Below are 18820 nucleotides of genomic sequence, written 5' to 3'. Positions count from 1 at the left end.
GCTCATAAATGTTTCCACTTCACAATAATAGCACTTACAGTTGACCAGGGCATCCTATGGCGGTGCCACATTGAAAAGCCATTCTACTGCCAATATTTGTCTATGGAGATTGCATGGCTGTGTGCTGGATTTTTATACACCCGTCAGCAACGGGTGTGGCTGAAATAGCGGAATCCGCTAATTTGAAGGGGTGTCCACATATTTGATAGGTTTGGTTTCTGAGCTTTATGTATTATCATCATTAGATATAACAGAGACATGAGGGGATCCATAATGAAGCTTGGGAGGGGCTGAGTGCAGGGGAAACAATCCCATGTAGCAGTACTGATAAGGGGAGGAACCGTTTAAGGCCCAGATCACTCAGCTCCCTGACTAGCAATAACGATGCAATGTTTAGCGATAAGGAGGAGACTCCACCCAAAGTGTGGTATGTATACTACCACGGGTGAAACCATGCCTTTGTCTAATGCATCTGTATTAACCCTCTGGGAAGAATAAACTTGGTTTAAAGCGTTCATAGTGTCCGTTGAGTTTGTACTCTGAAAATTAGAACCTGACAGTGAAGATGTGAATGATGCAGTGCCTGATCTTTGGGTTCTCACATCAGACAACTGTTGAAATGATAAGGCAACTCTAAACGATCTGCATTACTCCCACACTGCAATACCAGCTATATGCCACCATGGACCAACTTGTTTCCTGGTTGATGTCTGGTCGGCCAAACAATGTCCGTCTGCCTACCTACACAGTGGGAAGTCATTTGCATACTTCTCGCGTCCCCTCTCCTCATCTCTTTCTTAAAACCCATCGGAGAAGGTCAGAGGGAAGGGACCTCTGGCTTTCTCGTCCAATGGGTTTTGAGAAGACGAGAGGGGACACGAGAAGTATGCAAATGACTTCCCACTGTGTAGGTAGGCAGACGGACATTGTATGCAGTTGAGATCTTCCATGTGTTCACTACCAGTCCTAACCAGAAGATGGTGACATGTAAACAGAAAAACTACACTGACCTTATTTGACCTGTGTTGTACACTATAGGGCCAGACACTGGACTGTTCAAGTGGCCAACTCTAAATAAACATACCTTTGTCCTTCCTTGAACTATCACTGCTCTGACATAGTTGGCTCAAGGTCTCCACCATAAATCTCGCCATGATTTTACGATACATGTTCCACTTAAATGACACGTACCAGAAATAGCCGTTTCACACGGGAAATTTTGACACCAAGTTTTACCCTGCTCCAGAGCATGGCCATCTAAGCCCTGGGCTAAGGTTGGTATTACCCCACAACAGAATATACAAGTGTGAAACAGCCCTGGGCTCTATAATGTCAAAGAAAACTGGCAGTGTGAAAATCTCTCGTCATGTCAGTGCTGCACTCAAGGAAGGAATGAGAAAAGGCTAAACTTTGAATATATTTGTACAGGACCACATTTGATCATATCCCTGAAGCATCAAAGGTTATCGTTTTAATAGTCTTGATTTTTTTATTAAACATATTAGTGTTCCTTTATTTGTCCACTCTCCTGTAGATAAATCTCAATCGTGTTTGCGTCCTCTCCATGCCTCCTCCTTAAAACGCATTGGAGGAAAAGATCTGAGGGAGGACCCTCCAATGTGCTTTGAAGAGACGAGGAGGGAGGACCTGAGGAATCAAGGGAGTACAATTGAGATTTACCGTTTAGCTCGTCTTGTGTGCGTTCTAACATAAAGCGGGTGTGAATGTCAACAAGTGAGTGTGTGTCACCTGTAGTGTGTGTGTGTGTGTGTGTGTGTGTGTGTGTGTGTGTGTGTGTGTGGTGTTTACGTGCGTCAAACAGGAACAGTAAACACACACCTGAAATAGAAACAGGAAGTATTTAATAAATTTGCTGAAAGCGGACGGTTGTCATGGTGACTGAATGGGTCCAACACTGACCAATGACAGGGCTCAACAACACTGACTAATGACGCTTTAGGAGCTCAGAACGGCCAATCAACAGTCAAAGCAGGTCTTCAGATGGTATGGAAAACTCTCACAATTACAAAGAAGATTGAGAACAAACTATAGGATGAAAAATAAGAGTTTAGACACAGGTACAGCCAGCTAACGCTTCCTCTATTCTGAACAGGCAGCGTATTGGCAGCCCAGGGGTCCATCGTCAGGACCATAAGTGGCATGAAGAACTATGGGTAAGTTAATCATACATTCACAGCTCACTAGCCAATAAGAAACATGAACATTGTCCAAAGGGGCGGAGTTAAATCTATCGCCGGCCACTCCTACTGGAGCCTTTAAACGGGTCAAAGTCCTCCTGAGAGAGAGAAGGGAGGTTAGACAGACACACACTACAACAGGCATAATTCAGTCATCTCACAGGTCTCATACCTCATCGTCGTCGTCATCAAATGTCACTCCTCTGCATGATTGGCTCTGACTCTGGGAGCCCCGCCTACTGGAGGAGGAAGAGGAGGAGGAGGCCCTAGAACACAAAACGCAGAGCCGTTCACGGTCCAATGCCGCTGTTTTTAACTCTTATCAAATCATTACAGGGTAACAATTATGTACCTTACTGTGATTGTTTTCCATTCAAATGGTCAAAAAACGAACAAAAACAGCTTCTTATCAAAAAGCTATTTTTCAAGCAAGAATGTAGCTAGAAATGGTCTGAGTGAAGAGTCTAATGGGAGGGATATGAAAACTAGCTGTTATTGGTCTAGAAATCCACCCATGCAAAATAAGGTGAAATTTCAAACAGCTCTTACACTAAGACGGGCATTATTCTGATTGTTTCACAGTATTATTCCAACCTCAGTTTGTAAATATATAGAAAATATAGAAAATCAAGTTTATGACTGCACTGCCCCTTTAATACCCTCTAATTACAAACAGACACATCCACACAGATCACTAATCAATGTACAACTCCTACCCAACACACACTTTCCTACCTCTGTGTTGGTCGTGATGCAGGAGTCAGTCTTGATGCAGGCTTCACAAAGGAAACATCGTCAGAGTCATCATCATCAATGGTTATCTAGAGATGAGGGAGAAGATGATGGAGGAGTAGGAGAGATGATGGAGGAGGAGGGAGGAGAGATGGAGGAGGAGGGAGGAGAGATGGAGGACGAGGAGGGAGGAGAGATGGAGAGGAGAGATGGAGGAGAGATGGAGGAGGGAGGAGAGATGGAGGAGAGATGGAGGAGGAGGAGAGATGGAGGAAGGAGGAGAGATGGAGGAGGAGGGAGGGAGGAGGAGAGATGGAGGAGGAGGAGGGAGGCGAGATGGAGGAGGAGGGAGGCGAGATGGAGGAGGAGGAGGGAGGAGAGATGGAGGAGAGATGGAGGAGGAGGAGAGATGGAGGAAGGAGGAGAGATGGAGGAGGAGGGAGGGAGGAGGAGAGATGGAGGAGGAGGAGGGAGGCGAGATGGAGGAGGAGGGAGGCGAGATGGAGGAGGAGGAGGGAGGAGAGATGGAGGATGAGGAGGGAGGAGAGAGGAAGAGGAGGGAGGAGAGAGGAAGAGGAGGGAGGAGAGATGGAAGATGATGGAGGAGAGATGGAGGAGGAGGAGGGAGGAGAGATGGAGGAGGAGGAGGGAGGAGAGATGGAGGAGAGATGGAGGAGGAGGAGGAAGGAGAGATGGAGAGGAGAGATGGAGGAGAGATGGAGGAGGGAGGAGAGATGGAGGAGAGATGGAGGAGGAGGAGAGATGGAGGAAGGAGGAGAGATGGAGGAGGAGGGAGGGAGGAGGAGAGATGCAGGAGGAGGAGGGAGGCGAGATGGAGGAGGAGGGAGGCGAGATGGAGGAGGAGGAGGGAGGAGAGATGGAGGAGAGATGGAGGAGGAGGAGAGATGGAGGAAGGAGGAGAGATGGAGGAGGAGAGATGGAGGAGGAGGAGGGAGGCGAGATGGAGGAGGAGGGAGGCGAGATGGAGGAGGAGGAGGGAGGAGAGATGGAGGATGAGGAGGGAGGAGAGAGGAAGAGGAGGGAGAAGAGAGGAAGAGGAGGGAGGAGAGATGGAAGATGATGGAGGAGAGATGGAGGAGGAGGAGGGAGGAGAGATGGAGGAGGAGGAGGGAGGAGAGATGGAGGAGAGATGGAGGAGGAGGAGGAAGGAGAGATGGAGGAGAGATGGAGGAGGAGGGAGGAGAGATGGAGGACGAGGAGGGAGGAAAGATGGAGAGGAGAGATGGAGGAGAGATGGAGGAGGGAGGAGAGATGGAGGAGAGATGGAGGAGGAGGAGAGATGGAGGAGAGATGGAGGAGGAGGAGAGATGGAGGAGGAGGAGGGAGGCGAGATGGAGGAGGAGGGAGGCGAGATGGAGGAGGAGGGAGGCGAGATGGAGGAGGAGGAGGGAGGAGAGATGGAGGATGAGGAGGGAGGAGAGAGGAAGAGGAGGGAGGAGAGAGGAAGAGGAGGGAGGAGAGATGGAAGATGACGGAGGAGAGATGGAGGAGGAGGAGGGAGGAGAGATGGAGGAGAGAGGAAGAGGGAGGAGAGATGGAGGAGGAGGAGGAAGGAGAGATGGAGGAGGAGAGAGATGGAGGAGGAGGAGGAGGAGAGATGGAGGAAGAGGAGAGATGGAGGAGGAGGAGAGATGGAGAGGAGAGATGGAGGAGGGAGGGAGGAGGAGAGATGGAGGAGGAGAGATGGAGGAGGAGGGAGGAGAGAGGAAGAGGAGGGAGGAGAGATGGAAGAGGAGGAGGGAGGAGAGATGGAGGAGGGAGGAGAGATGGAGGAGGAGGAGGAGGAAGGAGAGATGGAGGAGGAGGGAGGAGAGAGGAAGAGGAGGGAGGAGAGATGGAGAGGAGAGATGGAGAGGAGGAGAGATGGAGAGGAGAGATGGAGGAGAGATGGAGGAGGGAGGAGAGATGGAGGAGGGAGGAGAGATGGAGGGGAGGAAGGAGAGATGGAGGAGGAGGAGGAGGGAGGAGAGATGGAGGAGGAGGAGGAGGGAGGAGAGAGGAAGAGGAGGGAGGAGAGAGGAAGAGGAGGGAGGAGAGATGGAGGAGGAGGAAGGAGAGATGGAGGAGAGATGGAGGAGGAGGAGAGATGGAGGAGGAGGAGGAGAGATGGAGGAGGAGGAGGAGGAGAGATGGAGAGGAGAGATGGAGGAGGAGAGATGGAGGAGGGAGGGAGGAGGAGAGATGGAGGAGGAAGGAGAGATGGAGGAGAGAGGAGAGATGGAGGAGGAGGGAGGAGAGATGGAAGGTGACGGAGGAGAGATGGAGGAGGAGGGAGGAGAGATGGAGGAGGGAGGAGGAGGAGGGAGGCGAGATGGAGGAGAGAGGAAGAGGAGAGAGGGAGGAGAGAGGAAGAGGAGGGAGGAGAGATGGAGGAGGAGGAGGAAGGAGAGATGGAAGAGGAGAGATGGAGAGGAGAGATGGAGGAGGAGAGATGGAGGAGGGAGGGAGGAGGAGAGATGGAGGAGAGATGGAGGAGGGAGGAGAGATGGAGGAGGAAGGAGAGATGGAGGAGAGAGGAGAGATGGAGGAGGAGAGAGGAGAGATGGAAGGTGACGGAGGAGAGATGGAGGAGGAGGGAGGAGAGATGGAGGAGGAGGGAGGAGAGATGGAGGAGGGAGGAGAGATGGAGGAGGAAGGAGAGATGGAGGAGGAAGGAGAGATGGAGGAGGAGGAGGGAGAGATGGAGGAGGGAGGAGAGATGGAGGGTGAGGAGGGAGGAGAGAGGAAGAGGAGGGAGGAGAGAGGAAGAGGAGGGAGGAGAGATGGAGGAGGAAGGAGAGATGGAGGAGGAGGGAGGAGAGAGGAAGAGGAGGGAGAAGAGAGGAAGAGGATGGAGGGAGGAGAGATGGAAGAGGAGGGAGGAGAGATGGAAGAGGAGAGAGGAGAGATGGAAGAGGAGGAGGGAGGAGAGATGGAAGGTGACGGAGGAGAGATGGAGGAGGAGGAGGGATGGAGGAGGAGGGAGGAGAGATGGAAGAGGAGGGAGGAGAGATGGAGGAGGAAGGAGAGATGGAGGAGAGAGGAGAGATGGAAGAGGAAGGAGAGATGGAGGAGGGAGGAGAGATGGAAGAGGAGGGAGGAGAGATGGAAGAGGAGGGAGGAGAGATGGAAGAGGAGGGAGGAGAGATGGAAGAGGAGGGAGGAGAGATGGAAGAGGAGGGAGGAGAGAGGAAGAGGAGGGAGGAGAGAGGAAGAGGATGGAGGAGGGAGGAGAGATGGAAGGTGACGGAGGAGAGATGGAGGAGGAGGAGGGATGGAGGAGGAGGGAGGTGGAGGAGAGATGGAGGAGGAGGGAGGAGAGATGGAGGAGGAGGGAGGAGAGAGGAAGAGGAGGGAGGAGAGAGGAAGAGGATGGAGGAGGGAGGAGAGATGGAAGGTGACGGAGGAGAGATGGAGGAGGAGGAGGGATGGAGGAGGAGGGAGGTGGAGGAGAGATGGAGGAGGAGGGAGGAGAGATGGAGGAGAATGGAGGAGAGATGGAGGAGGGAGGAGAGATGGAAGAGGAGGGAAGAGGAGGAGGAGAGATGGAAGAGGAGAGATGGAGGGGGAGAGATGGAGGGAGGAGAGATGGAGGAGGAGAGATGGAGGGAGGAGAGATGGAGGGAGGAAAGATGGAGGATGAGGGAGGAGAGATGGAAGATGACGGAGGAGAGATGGAGGAGGAGGAAGGAGAGATGGAGGAGAGATGGAGGAGGAGGAAGGAGAGATGGAGGAGAGATGGAGGAGGAGAGATGAGGAGGAGGAGGAGAGATGGAGGAGGGAGGAGAGATGGAGGAGGGAGGAGAGATGGAGGAGGAGGAGGGAGGAGAGATGGAGGAGGAGGAGGGAGGAGAGAGGAAGAGGAGAGAGGGAGGAGAGATGGAGGAGGAGGAAGGAGAGATGGAGGAGGAGAGATGAGGAGGAGGAGGAGAGATGGAGGAGGAGGAGGAGGAGAGATGGAGAGGAGAGATGGAGGAGGAGGAGAGATGGAAGAGGAGGGAGGAGAGATGGAGGAGAGAGGAGAGATGGAGGAGGGAGGAGAGATGGAAGATGACGGAGGAGAGATGGAGGAGAGATGGAGGAGGAGAGATGGAGGAGGAGGAGAAATGGAGGGAGGAGAGATGGAGGAGATGGAGGGAGGAGAGATGGAGGAGGAGGAGGGAGGAGAGATGGAGGAGGAGGAGGGAGGAGAGATGGAGGAGGAGTAGGGAGGAGAGATGGAGGAGGAGGAGGGAGGAGAGATGGAGGGAGGAGAGATGGAGGAGGAGGAGGGAGGAGAGATGGAGGAGGAGGAGGGAGGAGAGATGGAGGGAGGAGAGATGGAGGAGGAGGAGGGAGGAGAGATGGGGAGGAGGAGGGAGGAGAGATGGAGGGAGGAGAGATGGAGGAGGAGGGAGGAGAGATGGAGGAGGAGGAGGGAGGAGAGATGGAGGGAGGAGAGATGGAGGAGGAGGAGGGAGGAGAGATGGGGAGGAGGAGGGAGGAGAGATGGAGGGAGGTGAGGATACGAACATTAGAACATTATCTACAACACACACATTCACTGAAAGACCAGTAAGAAAGTGTATAAAGCACACAGAGATGGGGAGTGTGAGGGACTAACCTCGTCTGTGTAAGATTTAGCCGCCACCGCCCCTCTCGATGGCCGCTTGGGTGGAGCCTGGAACGCTGCAGGATGGAGGGAGGAGAAAGAGAGGGAGGAGAAAGAGGGAGGGATGGAAGATAAGTAGTAGATCAGTACAATAATACACACTTAGGTTTGAGAGAAACACCGACACAGCAGCCACTCACCATCCATGATGCTTCTGCCCTGGGTGGGGTTGACCTTCTGAGAACGGGCCCGCCCTGCTGGCTTCGGCTCTGCTGCACCTGGACACACACACAGACACAAATATATTCACACACAAAATGCACCACGCCAACAACACATACAAATGCAGTCGTTAATGTATACATGCATAAATATAATTAAACCTTTCTCATGAGTGAATAGATCTTGGAGAGAAACAAACCTCTTCCTCTCCTGGCTGTGGTTTGGCCCCTCCCCCTGCCACCCCGCCCCCTGCCCCTGGCGGGGGGAGGAGGGGCAGAGTCCTCGTCCGAATCCATGGAAACATCAGGCTCATCTGATAGGTCCAGGTCTTCTGGGGCGTCGCCTCGCTCTATGCGGTGAGCTTTAGCCCTGTTGAGGGCCTACACAGAGAGGAGAGTACTGGTATGAACATGTATGTATGTATGTATGTATGTATGTATGTGTGTATGTGTGTGTGTGTGTGTGTGTGTGTGTGTGTGTGTGTGTGTGTGTGTGTGTGTGTGTGTGTGTATGTGTTCCTGACTCACCACCTGAACCTCTTCATCCTCCTCTGCAGTGTTTTTCTTAGATTCTCTGAAACGGCGAATCTGAGGAGAGAACAGGTTGCTATGGTTACTATCATCTCTCCTCTCTCCTCCGTACCTCCTGGTCAATCTCTTCCTCTGTCAGTACTCCTCTCTGCTGGAGGTGCCTACACCCTCCTGTCCCCCTCCCCCTCTCTCCCATCTCCTCTATACCTCCTGGTCAATCTCCTCCTGTGTCAGTGCTCCTCTCTGCTGGAGGTGTCTACCCCCTTCTCCCCCTCTCTCCACCTCCTTGTCAATCTCTTCCTCTGTCAGTACTCCTCTCTGCTGGAGGAGTCTATCCCCTCCTCTCCTCCCCCTCTCTCCACCTCCTGGTCAATTTCTTCCTCTGTCAGTACTCCTGTCAGCTGGAGGTGAATACCCCCTCCTCTGTACCTCCTGGTCAATCTCCTCCTCTGTCAGTACTCCTCTCTGCTGCAGGTGTCTCTGGGTTTTCTCCAGCTGGTATCGGATCAGTTCCTCGATGGCATCCTTCTCCTCCTTGTCCACATACTCCTGCACTGCCTTCCCCATGCCCTGCTCCGTCAGTAGGGAGAGCTGCACCGTCTACACACACAGTCATGTTAACACACATCCACACACACACACACACACACACACGTTAAAACACTTCCACACACACACACACACACACACGTTAAAACACACACACACACACGTTAAAACACGTCCACACACACGTTAAAACACGTCCACACACACGTTAAAACACGTCCACACACACACTTGGGCTGTCCTTGACAAAACAAAATCTTAAGTCAACCGAAATTCGTCTGTTCTTTCGACCAATCGATTGCTCAAATGTTTAAACGTGTATTTTTCCATTTATAGACATTTAATAAAATGTGCATTGAGCTTGTCTGATGCTTTAAGCTTATGGTTTGATGCCTCAAGAGGGCGCCAGAGATCTAGATAACCAGAAGAATAAAAACTGAACCTGTCCAAACTATTCTCCTCCCTCTCCTGCTGGCTTTCGCAGATTCGTCCATTACTCTCCTGAAGTTGCCGGTAACAGGCTATACGGGGGAGTCTGCAACCTTTCTCATGTGGAATGTCAATTTATCTCACCATTTCTACCAATCTGCGTGCCAGTTATTGTTTTCAAATGCAGATTTTCATTAAACAGTTAATTTATGATAATGTCTTCATATCTCAAAATCATTGTCATGTGGTTAATCAAAATGATATCCAAATCTAAATGAAAATGATAAACCTAAAAACGAACTTCCATTGCCATTGCCACTTATTTAAAAATAGCCTACATAAAGCCAACAAATAAAAACATTTCAGTATGCAGGTAGAAAATATCCTGATTTTAAATGAAATATCCTATCACATTGGCTACACATGGCCTGTCTGCAACGAACTTTAAACATTGTATCAACTATTAAATTGGGTCCAGCCCAGAAGCTAGCTAGCGAACTTGTAACATTGTATAAAATATTCTGGGCCCTCAGTTTCCCATGCCAGGGAGCTCGGGACAGACACAGCTGTAGGCTATTTCCGTAAGTGCTTGACTTGGGCAGGAGTTCACCTGAGCCGAGTACCAGCACCTCACATGTTCTACTGCTGGAGTCCCTGTTCCTCTTATAGAATATTAACTCAACAGTATTGTGGAGTCCCTGTTCCTCTTATAGAATATTAACTCAACAGTATTGTGGAGTCCCTGTTCCTCTTATAGAATATTAACTCAACAGTATTGTGGAGTCCCTGTTCCTCTTATAGAATATGAACTCAACAGTATTGTGGAGTCCCTGTTCCTCTTATAGAATATTAACTCAACAGTATTGTGGAGTCCCTGTTCCTCTTATAGAATATGAACTCAACAGTATTGTGGAGTCCCTGTTCCTCTTATAGAATATTAACTCAACAGTATTGTGGAGTCCCTGTTCCTCTTATAGAATATGAACTCAACAGTATTGTGGAGCTCCTGTTCCTCTTATAGAATATGAACTCAACAGTATTGTGGAGTCCCTGTTCCTCTTATAGAATATGAACTCAACAGTATTGTGGAGTCCCTGTTCCTCTTATAGAATATTAACTCAACAGTATTGTGGAGTCCCTGTTCCTCTTATAGAATATGAACTCAACAGTATTGTGGAGCTCCTGTTCCTCTTATAGAATATTAACTCAACAGTATTGTGGAGTCCCTGTTCCTCTTATAGAATATGAACTCAACAGTATTGTGGAGTCCCTGTTCCTCTTATAGAATATGAACTCAACAGTATTGTGGAGCTCCTGTTCCTCTTATAGAATATGAACTCAACAGTATTGTGGAGTCCCTGTTCCTCTTATAGAATATGAACTCAACAGTATTGTGGAGTCCCTGTTCCTCTTATAGAATATTAACTCAACAGTATTGTGGAGTCCCTGTTCCTCTTATAGAATATTAACTCAACAGTATTGTGGAGTCCCTGTTCCTCTTATAGAATATGAACTCAACAGTATTGTGGAGTCCCTGTTCCTCTTATAGAATATGAACTCAACAGTATTGTGGAGCTCCTGTTCCTCTTATAGAATATTAACTCAACAGTATTGTGGAGTCCCTGTTCCTCTTATAGAATATGAACTCAACAGTATTGTGGAGTCCCTGTTCCTCTTATAGAATATGAACTCAACAGTATTGTGGAGTCCCTGTTCCTCTTATAGAATATGAACTCAACAGTATTGTGGAGTCCCTGTTCCTCTTATAGAATATGAACTCAACAGTATTGTGGAGTCCCTGTTCCTCTTATAGAATATTAACTCAACAGTATTGTGGAGTCCCTGTTCCTCTTATAGAATATTAACTCAACAGTATTGTGGAGTCCCTGTTCCTCTTATAGAATATTAACTCAACAGTATTGTGGAGTCCCTGTTCCTCTTATAGAATATTAACTCAACAGTATTGTGGAGTCCCTGTTCCTCTTATAGAATATTAACTCAACAGTATTGTGGAGTCCCTGTTCCTCTTATAGAATATTAACTCAACAGTATTGTGAAGTCCCTGTTCCTCTTATAGAATATGAACTCAACAGTATTGTGGAGTCCCTGTTCCTCTTATAGAATATTAACTCAACAGTATTGTGGAGTCCCTGTTCCTCTTATAGAATATTAACCTGTTAGGGCTAGGGGGCAGCATTGACACGGCTGGATAAAAAACATACCCGATTTAATCTGGTTACCACTCCTACTCAGTAACTAGAATATGCATATACTTATTACATATGGATAGAAAACACCCTAAATTTTCTAAAACTGTTTGAATGGTGTCTGTGAGTATAACAGAACTCAAATGGCAGGTCAAAACCTGAGAGATTCCTTTACAGGAAGTGGCCTGTCTGACCATTTCTGGAACTTCTTTGCCATCTCTATCATTTACTAAGGATCTCTGCTCTAACGTGACACTTCCCACGTCGTCCATAGGCTCTCAGAGCCCGGGAAAAAAGAGAATGTCGTCATTCCAGCCCCAGGCTGAAACACATTATCGCCTTTCTCAAGTGGCCCATCAAGAGACACTAGCTTATGCGCGTGACCCCGACCGCCCCGCCTTTGGGATTTTTTTCCTCTGTTTGCCGAAAAGGAGATTCCCTGTCGGAATTTTATCGCTTTTCTACGAGAAAAATGACGTAAAAATTGATTTTAAACAGCGGTTGACATGCTTCGACGTACGGCAATGGAATACTTTGAATTTTATTGTCAGGAATTGCGCCAAGCGCGACACTTCTTTACTATTTCGGATAGTGTCTGGAACGCATCGAACAAAACGCCGCTATTCGGATATAACGATGGATTATTTTGGACCAAACCAACATTTGTTATTGAAGTAGACGTCCTGGGTGTGCATTCTGACGAAGACAACAAAAGGTAATGACATTTTTATAATAGTAAATATGATTATGGTGAGTGCTAAACTTGCCGGGTGTCTAAATAGCGAGCCCGTGATGCCTGGGCTATGTACTTAGAATATTGCAAAATGTGCTTTCACCAAAAAGCTATTTTAAAATCGGACATATCGAGTGCATAGAGGAGGTCTGTATCTATAATTCTTAAAATAATTGTTATGCTTTTTGTGAACGTTTATCGTGAGTAATTTAGTAAAATGTTAGCGAATTCCCCGTAAGTTTGCGGGGGTATGCTAGTTCTGAACGTCACATGCTAATGTAAAAAGCTGGTTTTTGATATAAATATGAACTTGATTGAACAAAACATGCATGTATTGTATAACATAATGTCCTAGGGTTGTCATCTGATGAAGATCATCAAAGGTGAGTGCTGCATTTAGCTGTCTTCTGGGTTTTGGTGACATTATATGCTGGCTTGAAAAATGGGTGTCTGATTATTTCTGGCTTGGTACTCTGCTGACATAATCTAATGTTTTGCTTTCGTTGTAAAGCCTTTTTGAAATCGGACAGTGTGGTTAGATTAACGAGAGTCTTATCTTTAAATGGCTGTAAAATAGTCATATGTTTGAGAAATTGAAGTAATAGGATTTTGAAGATTTTGAAAATCGCGCCACAGGCTGGCAGTGGCTGTTACGTAGGTGGGACGAATTCGTCCCGCCGGTCCCATAGAGGTTAACTCAACAGTATTGTGGAGTCCCTGTTCCTCTTATAGAATATTAACTCAACAGTATTGTGGAGTCCCTGTTCCTCTTATAGAATATGAACTCAACAGTATTGTGGAGTCCCTGTTCCTCTTATAGAATATTAACTCAACAGTATTGTGGAGTCCCTGTTCCTCTTATAGAATATTAACTCAACAGTATTGTGGAGTCCCTGTTCCTCTTATAGAATATTAACTCAACAGTATTGTGGAGTCCCTGTTCCTCTTATAGAATATGAACTCAACAGTATTGTGGAGTCCCTGTTCCTCTTATAGAATATTAACTCAACAGTATTGTGGAGTCCCTGTTCCTCTTATAGAATATGAACTCAACAGTATTGTGGAGTCCCTGTTCCTCTTATAGAATATGAACTCAACAGTATTGTGGAGTCCCTGTTCCTCTTATAGAATATGAACTCAACAGTATTGTGGAGTCCCTGTTCCTCTTATAGAATATGAACTCAACAGTATTGTGGAGTCCCTGTTCCTCTTATAGAATATTAACTCAACAGTATTGTGGAGTCCCTGTTCCTCTTATAGAATATGAACTCAACAGTATTGTGGAGTCCCTGTTCCTCTTATAGGATATTAACTCAACAGTATTGTGGAGTCCCTGTTCCTCTTATAGAATATTAACTCAACAGTATTGTGGAGTCCCTGTTCCTCTTATAGAATATTAACTCAACAGTATTGTGGAGTCCCTGTTCCTCTTATAGAATATTAACTCAACAGTATTGTGGAGTCCCTGTTCCTCTTATAGAATATTAACTCAACAGTATTGTGGAGTCTCTGTTCCTCTTATACAATATTAACTCAACAGTATTGTGGAGCTCCTGCACCTAAATATAAACAGTACTGACACCCAAAATGAGTACTGGAACCTATTTCAGTCCAAGTCAAGCACTGATGAGAAGTAATCAGGAAGGTCTATCTTTCCACTGGATCAGAGCAAGACATTTTTTGCTTTCACGCCAAGTGGTTATCAAAAGGGAGAGAGCTGGAAAGATTTTTCAGGTAGCTTCTGTGTGTGTGTCCTTATTCAACATGGACAGGAGAGCTCCAAACAAAAGAAAATGACTAAATGAACAAAACTCGTTAATGGAATAGAATAAACCAAAACTTGTTTCTCACAAGTGTAGCATAGGTTGTGCACTCTGTAAACAATGTGTCCACTCCGACAATGAGAACAGGACTAGCGGAATAATATTCAATGCATTAAAATAATTACCGTAATCAAAGTAACAAACATTGTGGATTAGAAATCATAGGAATTAACAGTAAACATACTGCTGGTGATATGGGGAAGTGATATACACTAACAATCAAACCCAAACAATTCACACAATGAAGTTATGAAACAATGAATGTGCACAAATTGGCGGGAGAGAACGCATTGTGGAGAGAGAAGTGCATTGTCCATCTGGGTGCAGGGTCAATCTGACGTCTGCATTGGCCATGCAGCATTTACGGTGATACGGCCTCGGCAGAAGTCAGGGCAAGAACGGCCTCAGCAGAAGTCAGGGCGAACGGCCTCGGCAGAAGTCAGGGCAAGAACGGCCTCGCAGAGTCACGTCGGCAGAAGTACGACGGCCTCGCAGAAGTCAGGGCGAGAACGGCCTCGGCAGAAGTCAGGGCAAGAACGGCCTCAGCAGAAGTCAGGGCGAGAACGGCCTCAGCAGAATGCAGGGTAAGAACGGCCTCAGCAGAAGTCAGGAATTCATACTCCTTGCGGAGCAGTGCAGAGCTGTTGTCAAGGGAGTGTGTTTATACAGGATGTACCACCCTCACCTACCATCAACCAATCATGTCATCGTGGAGCTATACAGAGCCCTCCACATTGTTACAACATTTGGGAGGGGCATGGCGATGTGGTACAGACCTCAATTTGGCCTCGGCATGCCTCCGCAATTGCGTCACACCCTCCATATGGAGCCTCCGACCACATTTTCGGATCAAAATGGGCTTTTAGTCTAGGCTTCCGCAATGGATTAGTTCACTGAGATGAGTGCAAATATACAGTGGGGCAAAAAAGTATTTAGTCATCATTAGACCTATGATGAGAATTACAGGCCTCTCTCATCTTTTTAAGTGGGAGAACTTGCACAATTGGTGGCTGACTAAATACTTTTTTGCCCCACTGTATATACAGTACCAGTCAAACGTTTGGACACACTTACTCATTCAAGAGTTTTTCTAAATAAATCACAGACAGTGTCACCAGCAAAGCACCCCCACACCATCAGACCTGCTCCTCCATGCTTCACGGTGGGAACCACACATGCGGAGATCATCCGTTCACCTACTCTGCGTCTCACAAAGACACGGCGGTTGGAACCAAAAATCTCACATTTGGACTCATCAGACCAAAGCACACCGGTCTAATGTCCATTGCTTGTGTTTCTTGGCCCAAGCAAGTCTCTTCTTCTTATTGGTGTCTTTTAGTAGTGGTTTCTTTGCAGCAATTCGACCATGAAGGCCTGATTCACGCAGTCTCCTCTGAACAGTTGATGTTGAGATGTGTCTGTTACTTTTACATTTATTTGGGGTGCAATCTGAGGCTGGTAACTCTAATGAACTTATCCTCTGCAGCAGAGGTAACTCTGGGTCAGCCTTTCCTGTGGTGGTCCTCATGAGAGCCAGTTTCATCATAGCGCTTGATGGTTTTTGCGACTGCACTTGAAGAAACGTTCAAAGTTCTTGACATTTTCCAGATTGACTGACCTTCATGTCTTAAAGTAATGATGGACTGTCGTTTCTCTTTGCTTATTTGAGCTGTTCTTGCCATAATATCGACATGGTCTATCTTCTGTATACCACCCCTACCTTGTCACAACACAACGGATTGTCTTAAACGCATTAAGAAGGAAAGAAATTCCACAAATGAACTTTTAACAAGGCACACGTGTTAATTGAAATGCATTCCAGGTGATTACCTCGTGAAGCTGGTTGAGAGAATGCCAAGAGTGTGCAAAGCTGTCATTAAGGTAAAGGGTGGCTACTTTGAAGAATCTCGAATATAAAATATATTTAGATTTGTTAAACACTTTTTTGACGATTCCATGTGTTTTATTTCATAGTTTTGATGTCTTCACTATTATTCTACAATGTAGAAAATAGTACAAATAAAGAAAAACCCTGGAATGAGTAGGTGTCCAAACTTTTGACTGGTACTGTACATTTGTTACTGCTCAACTAAAACAATCTCAGTCGACCAACAGCATAACAACCAAACAATCGACCAGTCAACTAATTGGGATCAGCCCTACTACACACACAGTCATGTTAACACACATCCAGACACACAGTCAGGGTATGGAGAAATGTGTGTGTACCTTTTCTGCTGTCTGGAAGTATTCTTTAACTAGATCCTCCACCCTCAGACCCTCAGTTGAGGAGTGACTCAGGAGCTGCCCAAAGTCAACATCCTCTTCGCCTGCACTTACACAGCAAAAAACACAGAGACAGGCGAGTGACCTGAACATCAGAAAAAGTAGTCTTGTCAAATGTTATGATTATGGTGCATGGAGTGTGTGTGTGTGTGTGTTACCTTTAACTTTGGCCTTGTACTCCTTCTGTCTGATGAAGTGAACAACATCTTTGGGGTTTGCAACCTGCTCTACAAACTTCTGACTGAAACGAGTGGCATTGAAGGCCTCAAAACCACCGCTGTAGTCCACCTTGAGAGAGAGACAAATATTACACTGTGACAAATACTCAGACCTAAGAGAATCTTTCTTTCCCAAAATGATCATTCAGTACAAAGAATTTGAAACTATAAAAGATGTAGAATTTTTTAAAATATTTATTGGGTGAAAAGTCTAAATGTTTTGGCCTTCAAACACTGTATGTGTCCTCCTGCCACAACCTGAGGGACAGCCAGTGAAAAGTGCAATGTAATGTGGATAATATTTCCCATGTAGTTTAGTTTAGTCTGTCATACCATGTCATGTGTCTTCTCAGTCATGTTGACAATAGTCTACTACCATTGCTTTAATGTATTGTTGTTCTGATTAATATTGTTGTTGTTGTTGTTGTTAATGGTAATCCCATTTCCACTCCTACTATTATTATTGCTGTTGGTCCCACCATTTTTGTTATGTATACTTTGACAATGTAATTAATTTAATTTGCCATGTCAATAAAGTCTACTGAATTGAAGAGAGAGAGAGAGAGAGAGAGAGAGAGAGAGAGAGAGAGAGAGAGAGCAGGATAAAAGTGTGACAGAGAGAAATAGAAAGAGAGAAAGTGGGAATTGTAAATTCTACCTTGAGAAATAACCTTGATGCTGTTGCAGTGTTCAACAGAATGACGTATTATAATCTGGGTGGTTTGAGCGCTGAATGCTGATTGGCTAACAGCCGAGGTATATCAGACCGTATACCACGGCTATGACAAAACATTTATTTTACTGTTTTAATTACATTGGTAACCAGTTTATAATAGCAATAAGGCACCTCAGGGGTTTGTGGTATATGGCCAACAGACCACGGCTAAGGGCTGTATCCAGGCACTTGTGCATAAGAACATCCCTTAGCCGTGGTATATTGGCCATATACCACACCCCCTCGGGCCTTATTGCTTAATTATAAAATGTTACTTGTGTCTCACTCACTCTAAGGCGTATCAGGGGTTTCTCAGGGGTAAGGGGGTTTCCCAGTCGATCTCGCTCTGCTTCCTCAATCATCGCTTCCACCTGGGAACCAACACACACACAGTCAGGGAGAGCGAGAGAGAGAGACAGACAGCCTGGGAGAGAGAAAGAGCGAGCAAGAAAGAGAGAGAGAGCGCCTTGTGCTCACCTTCTCCTGGCAGAAGGCCTCTACCCTCTGGTTGACCTTGGGCATGTCAGGGTTGAAGAGGTCAGGGTGCTCTGAGAGGACCAGGTCCTGGATGAAGAACTGACGAACCGTGTGCAGCGGGATCTTCTGAAGGTTCATCTTACGCCCCTTCACCCTCAGCAGACCTATGTGCCTGCGCACACACACACACACACATGCACACAGGCAATGACACACACAAGGGCATACAAATATGCAGACACACACAGTGAGTGCTACTTGAGTGTATATAAAAGTGTTTGAGTGTGTGTGTGTGTGTTGGCGTACTTCTTGACGGCCTCTCCGGGGGACAGTGACGTGGCAACAGAGCTACCAGGCTGAGTGACGTAGAACAGCCTCTGTTCGTTCCTGCTGGGGTTTATCAGACACTCATGTTCATGACCCCACACTACCAGGTCCAGGAAGTCATCCAGAAACTGCTCTGGGATGTAGTTGGTGGCCCCGTGCTTACTCCTGCAAAACACACACACACCCCTGTTCTGGTGGACAGTATATATATACACACACACACACACACACACACACACACACACACACACACACACACACACACACCTGTTCTGGTGGACAGTATAAACACACCTGTTCTGGTAGACAGTATAAACAAACACACCTGTTCTGGTGGACAGTATAAACACACCTGTTCTGGTGGACAGTATAAACACACCTGTTATGGTGGACAGTATAAACACACCTGTTCTGGTGGACAGTATAAACACACCTGTTCTGGTGGACAGTATAAACACACCTGTTCTGGTGGACAGTATAAACACACCTGTTCTGGTGGACAGTATAAACACACCTGTTCTGGTGGACAGTATAAACACACCTGTTCTGGTGGACAGTATAAACACACCTGTTCTGGTGGACAGTATAAACACACCTGTTCTGGTGGACAGTATAAACACACCTGTTCTGGTAGACAGTATAAACACACACACCTGTTCTGGTGGACAGTATAAACACACACACCTGTTCTGGTGGACAGTATAAACACACACACCTGTTCTGGTGGACAGTATAAACACACACACCTGTTCTGGTGGACAGTATAAACACACCCTGTTCTGG

At 46.9% G+C, this 18820-nt stretch overlaps 1 protein-coding gene across 1 annotated transcript in view; it reads right to left on the bottom strand.

The window, feature by feature from the left end:
* Positions 1–1847: 1847 nt before the first annotated feature.
* The window catches only part of mre11a (MRE11 homolog A, double strand break repair nuclease), a 46254-nt gene continuing 29281 nt past the window's right edge, over positions 1848–18820 (bottom strand). Inside the window, 13 exon segments of the mRNA NM_001139908.1 lie at positions 1848–2296; positions 2371–2464; positions 2934–3019; positions 7534–7598; positions 7722–7799; positions 7943–8123; positions 8271–8330; positions 8703–8873; positions 16244–16344; positions 16459–16588; positions 17524–17604; positions 17711–17882; positions 18017–18202. Coding sequence (NP_001133380.1) covers positions 2249–2296; positions 2371–2464; positions 2934–3019; positions 7534–7598; positions 7722–7799; positions 7943–8123; positions 8271–8330; positions 8703–8873; positions 16244–16344; positions 16459–16588; positions 17524–17604; positions 17711–17882; positions 18017–18202 — 1453 coding nt within the window. The 3' untranslated portion in view covers positions 1848–2248.

The sequence above is a fragment of the Salmo salar genome, chromosome ssa20, assembly GCF_905237065.1.
Source record: "Salmo salar chromosome ssa20, Ssal_v3.1, whole genome shotgun sequence".
Lineage (NCBI taxonomy): Eukaryota > Metazoa > Chordata > Actinopteri > Salmoniformes > Salmonidae > Salmo > Salmo salar.
The sequence above is the reverse complement of the archived record's forward strand: the minus strand, read 5'-3'. Positions and strand labels throughout refer to the sequence as shown.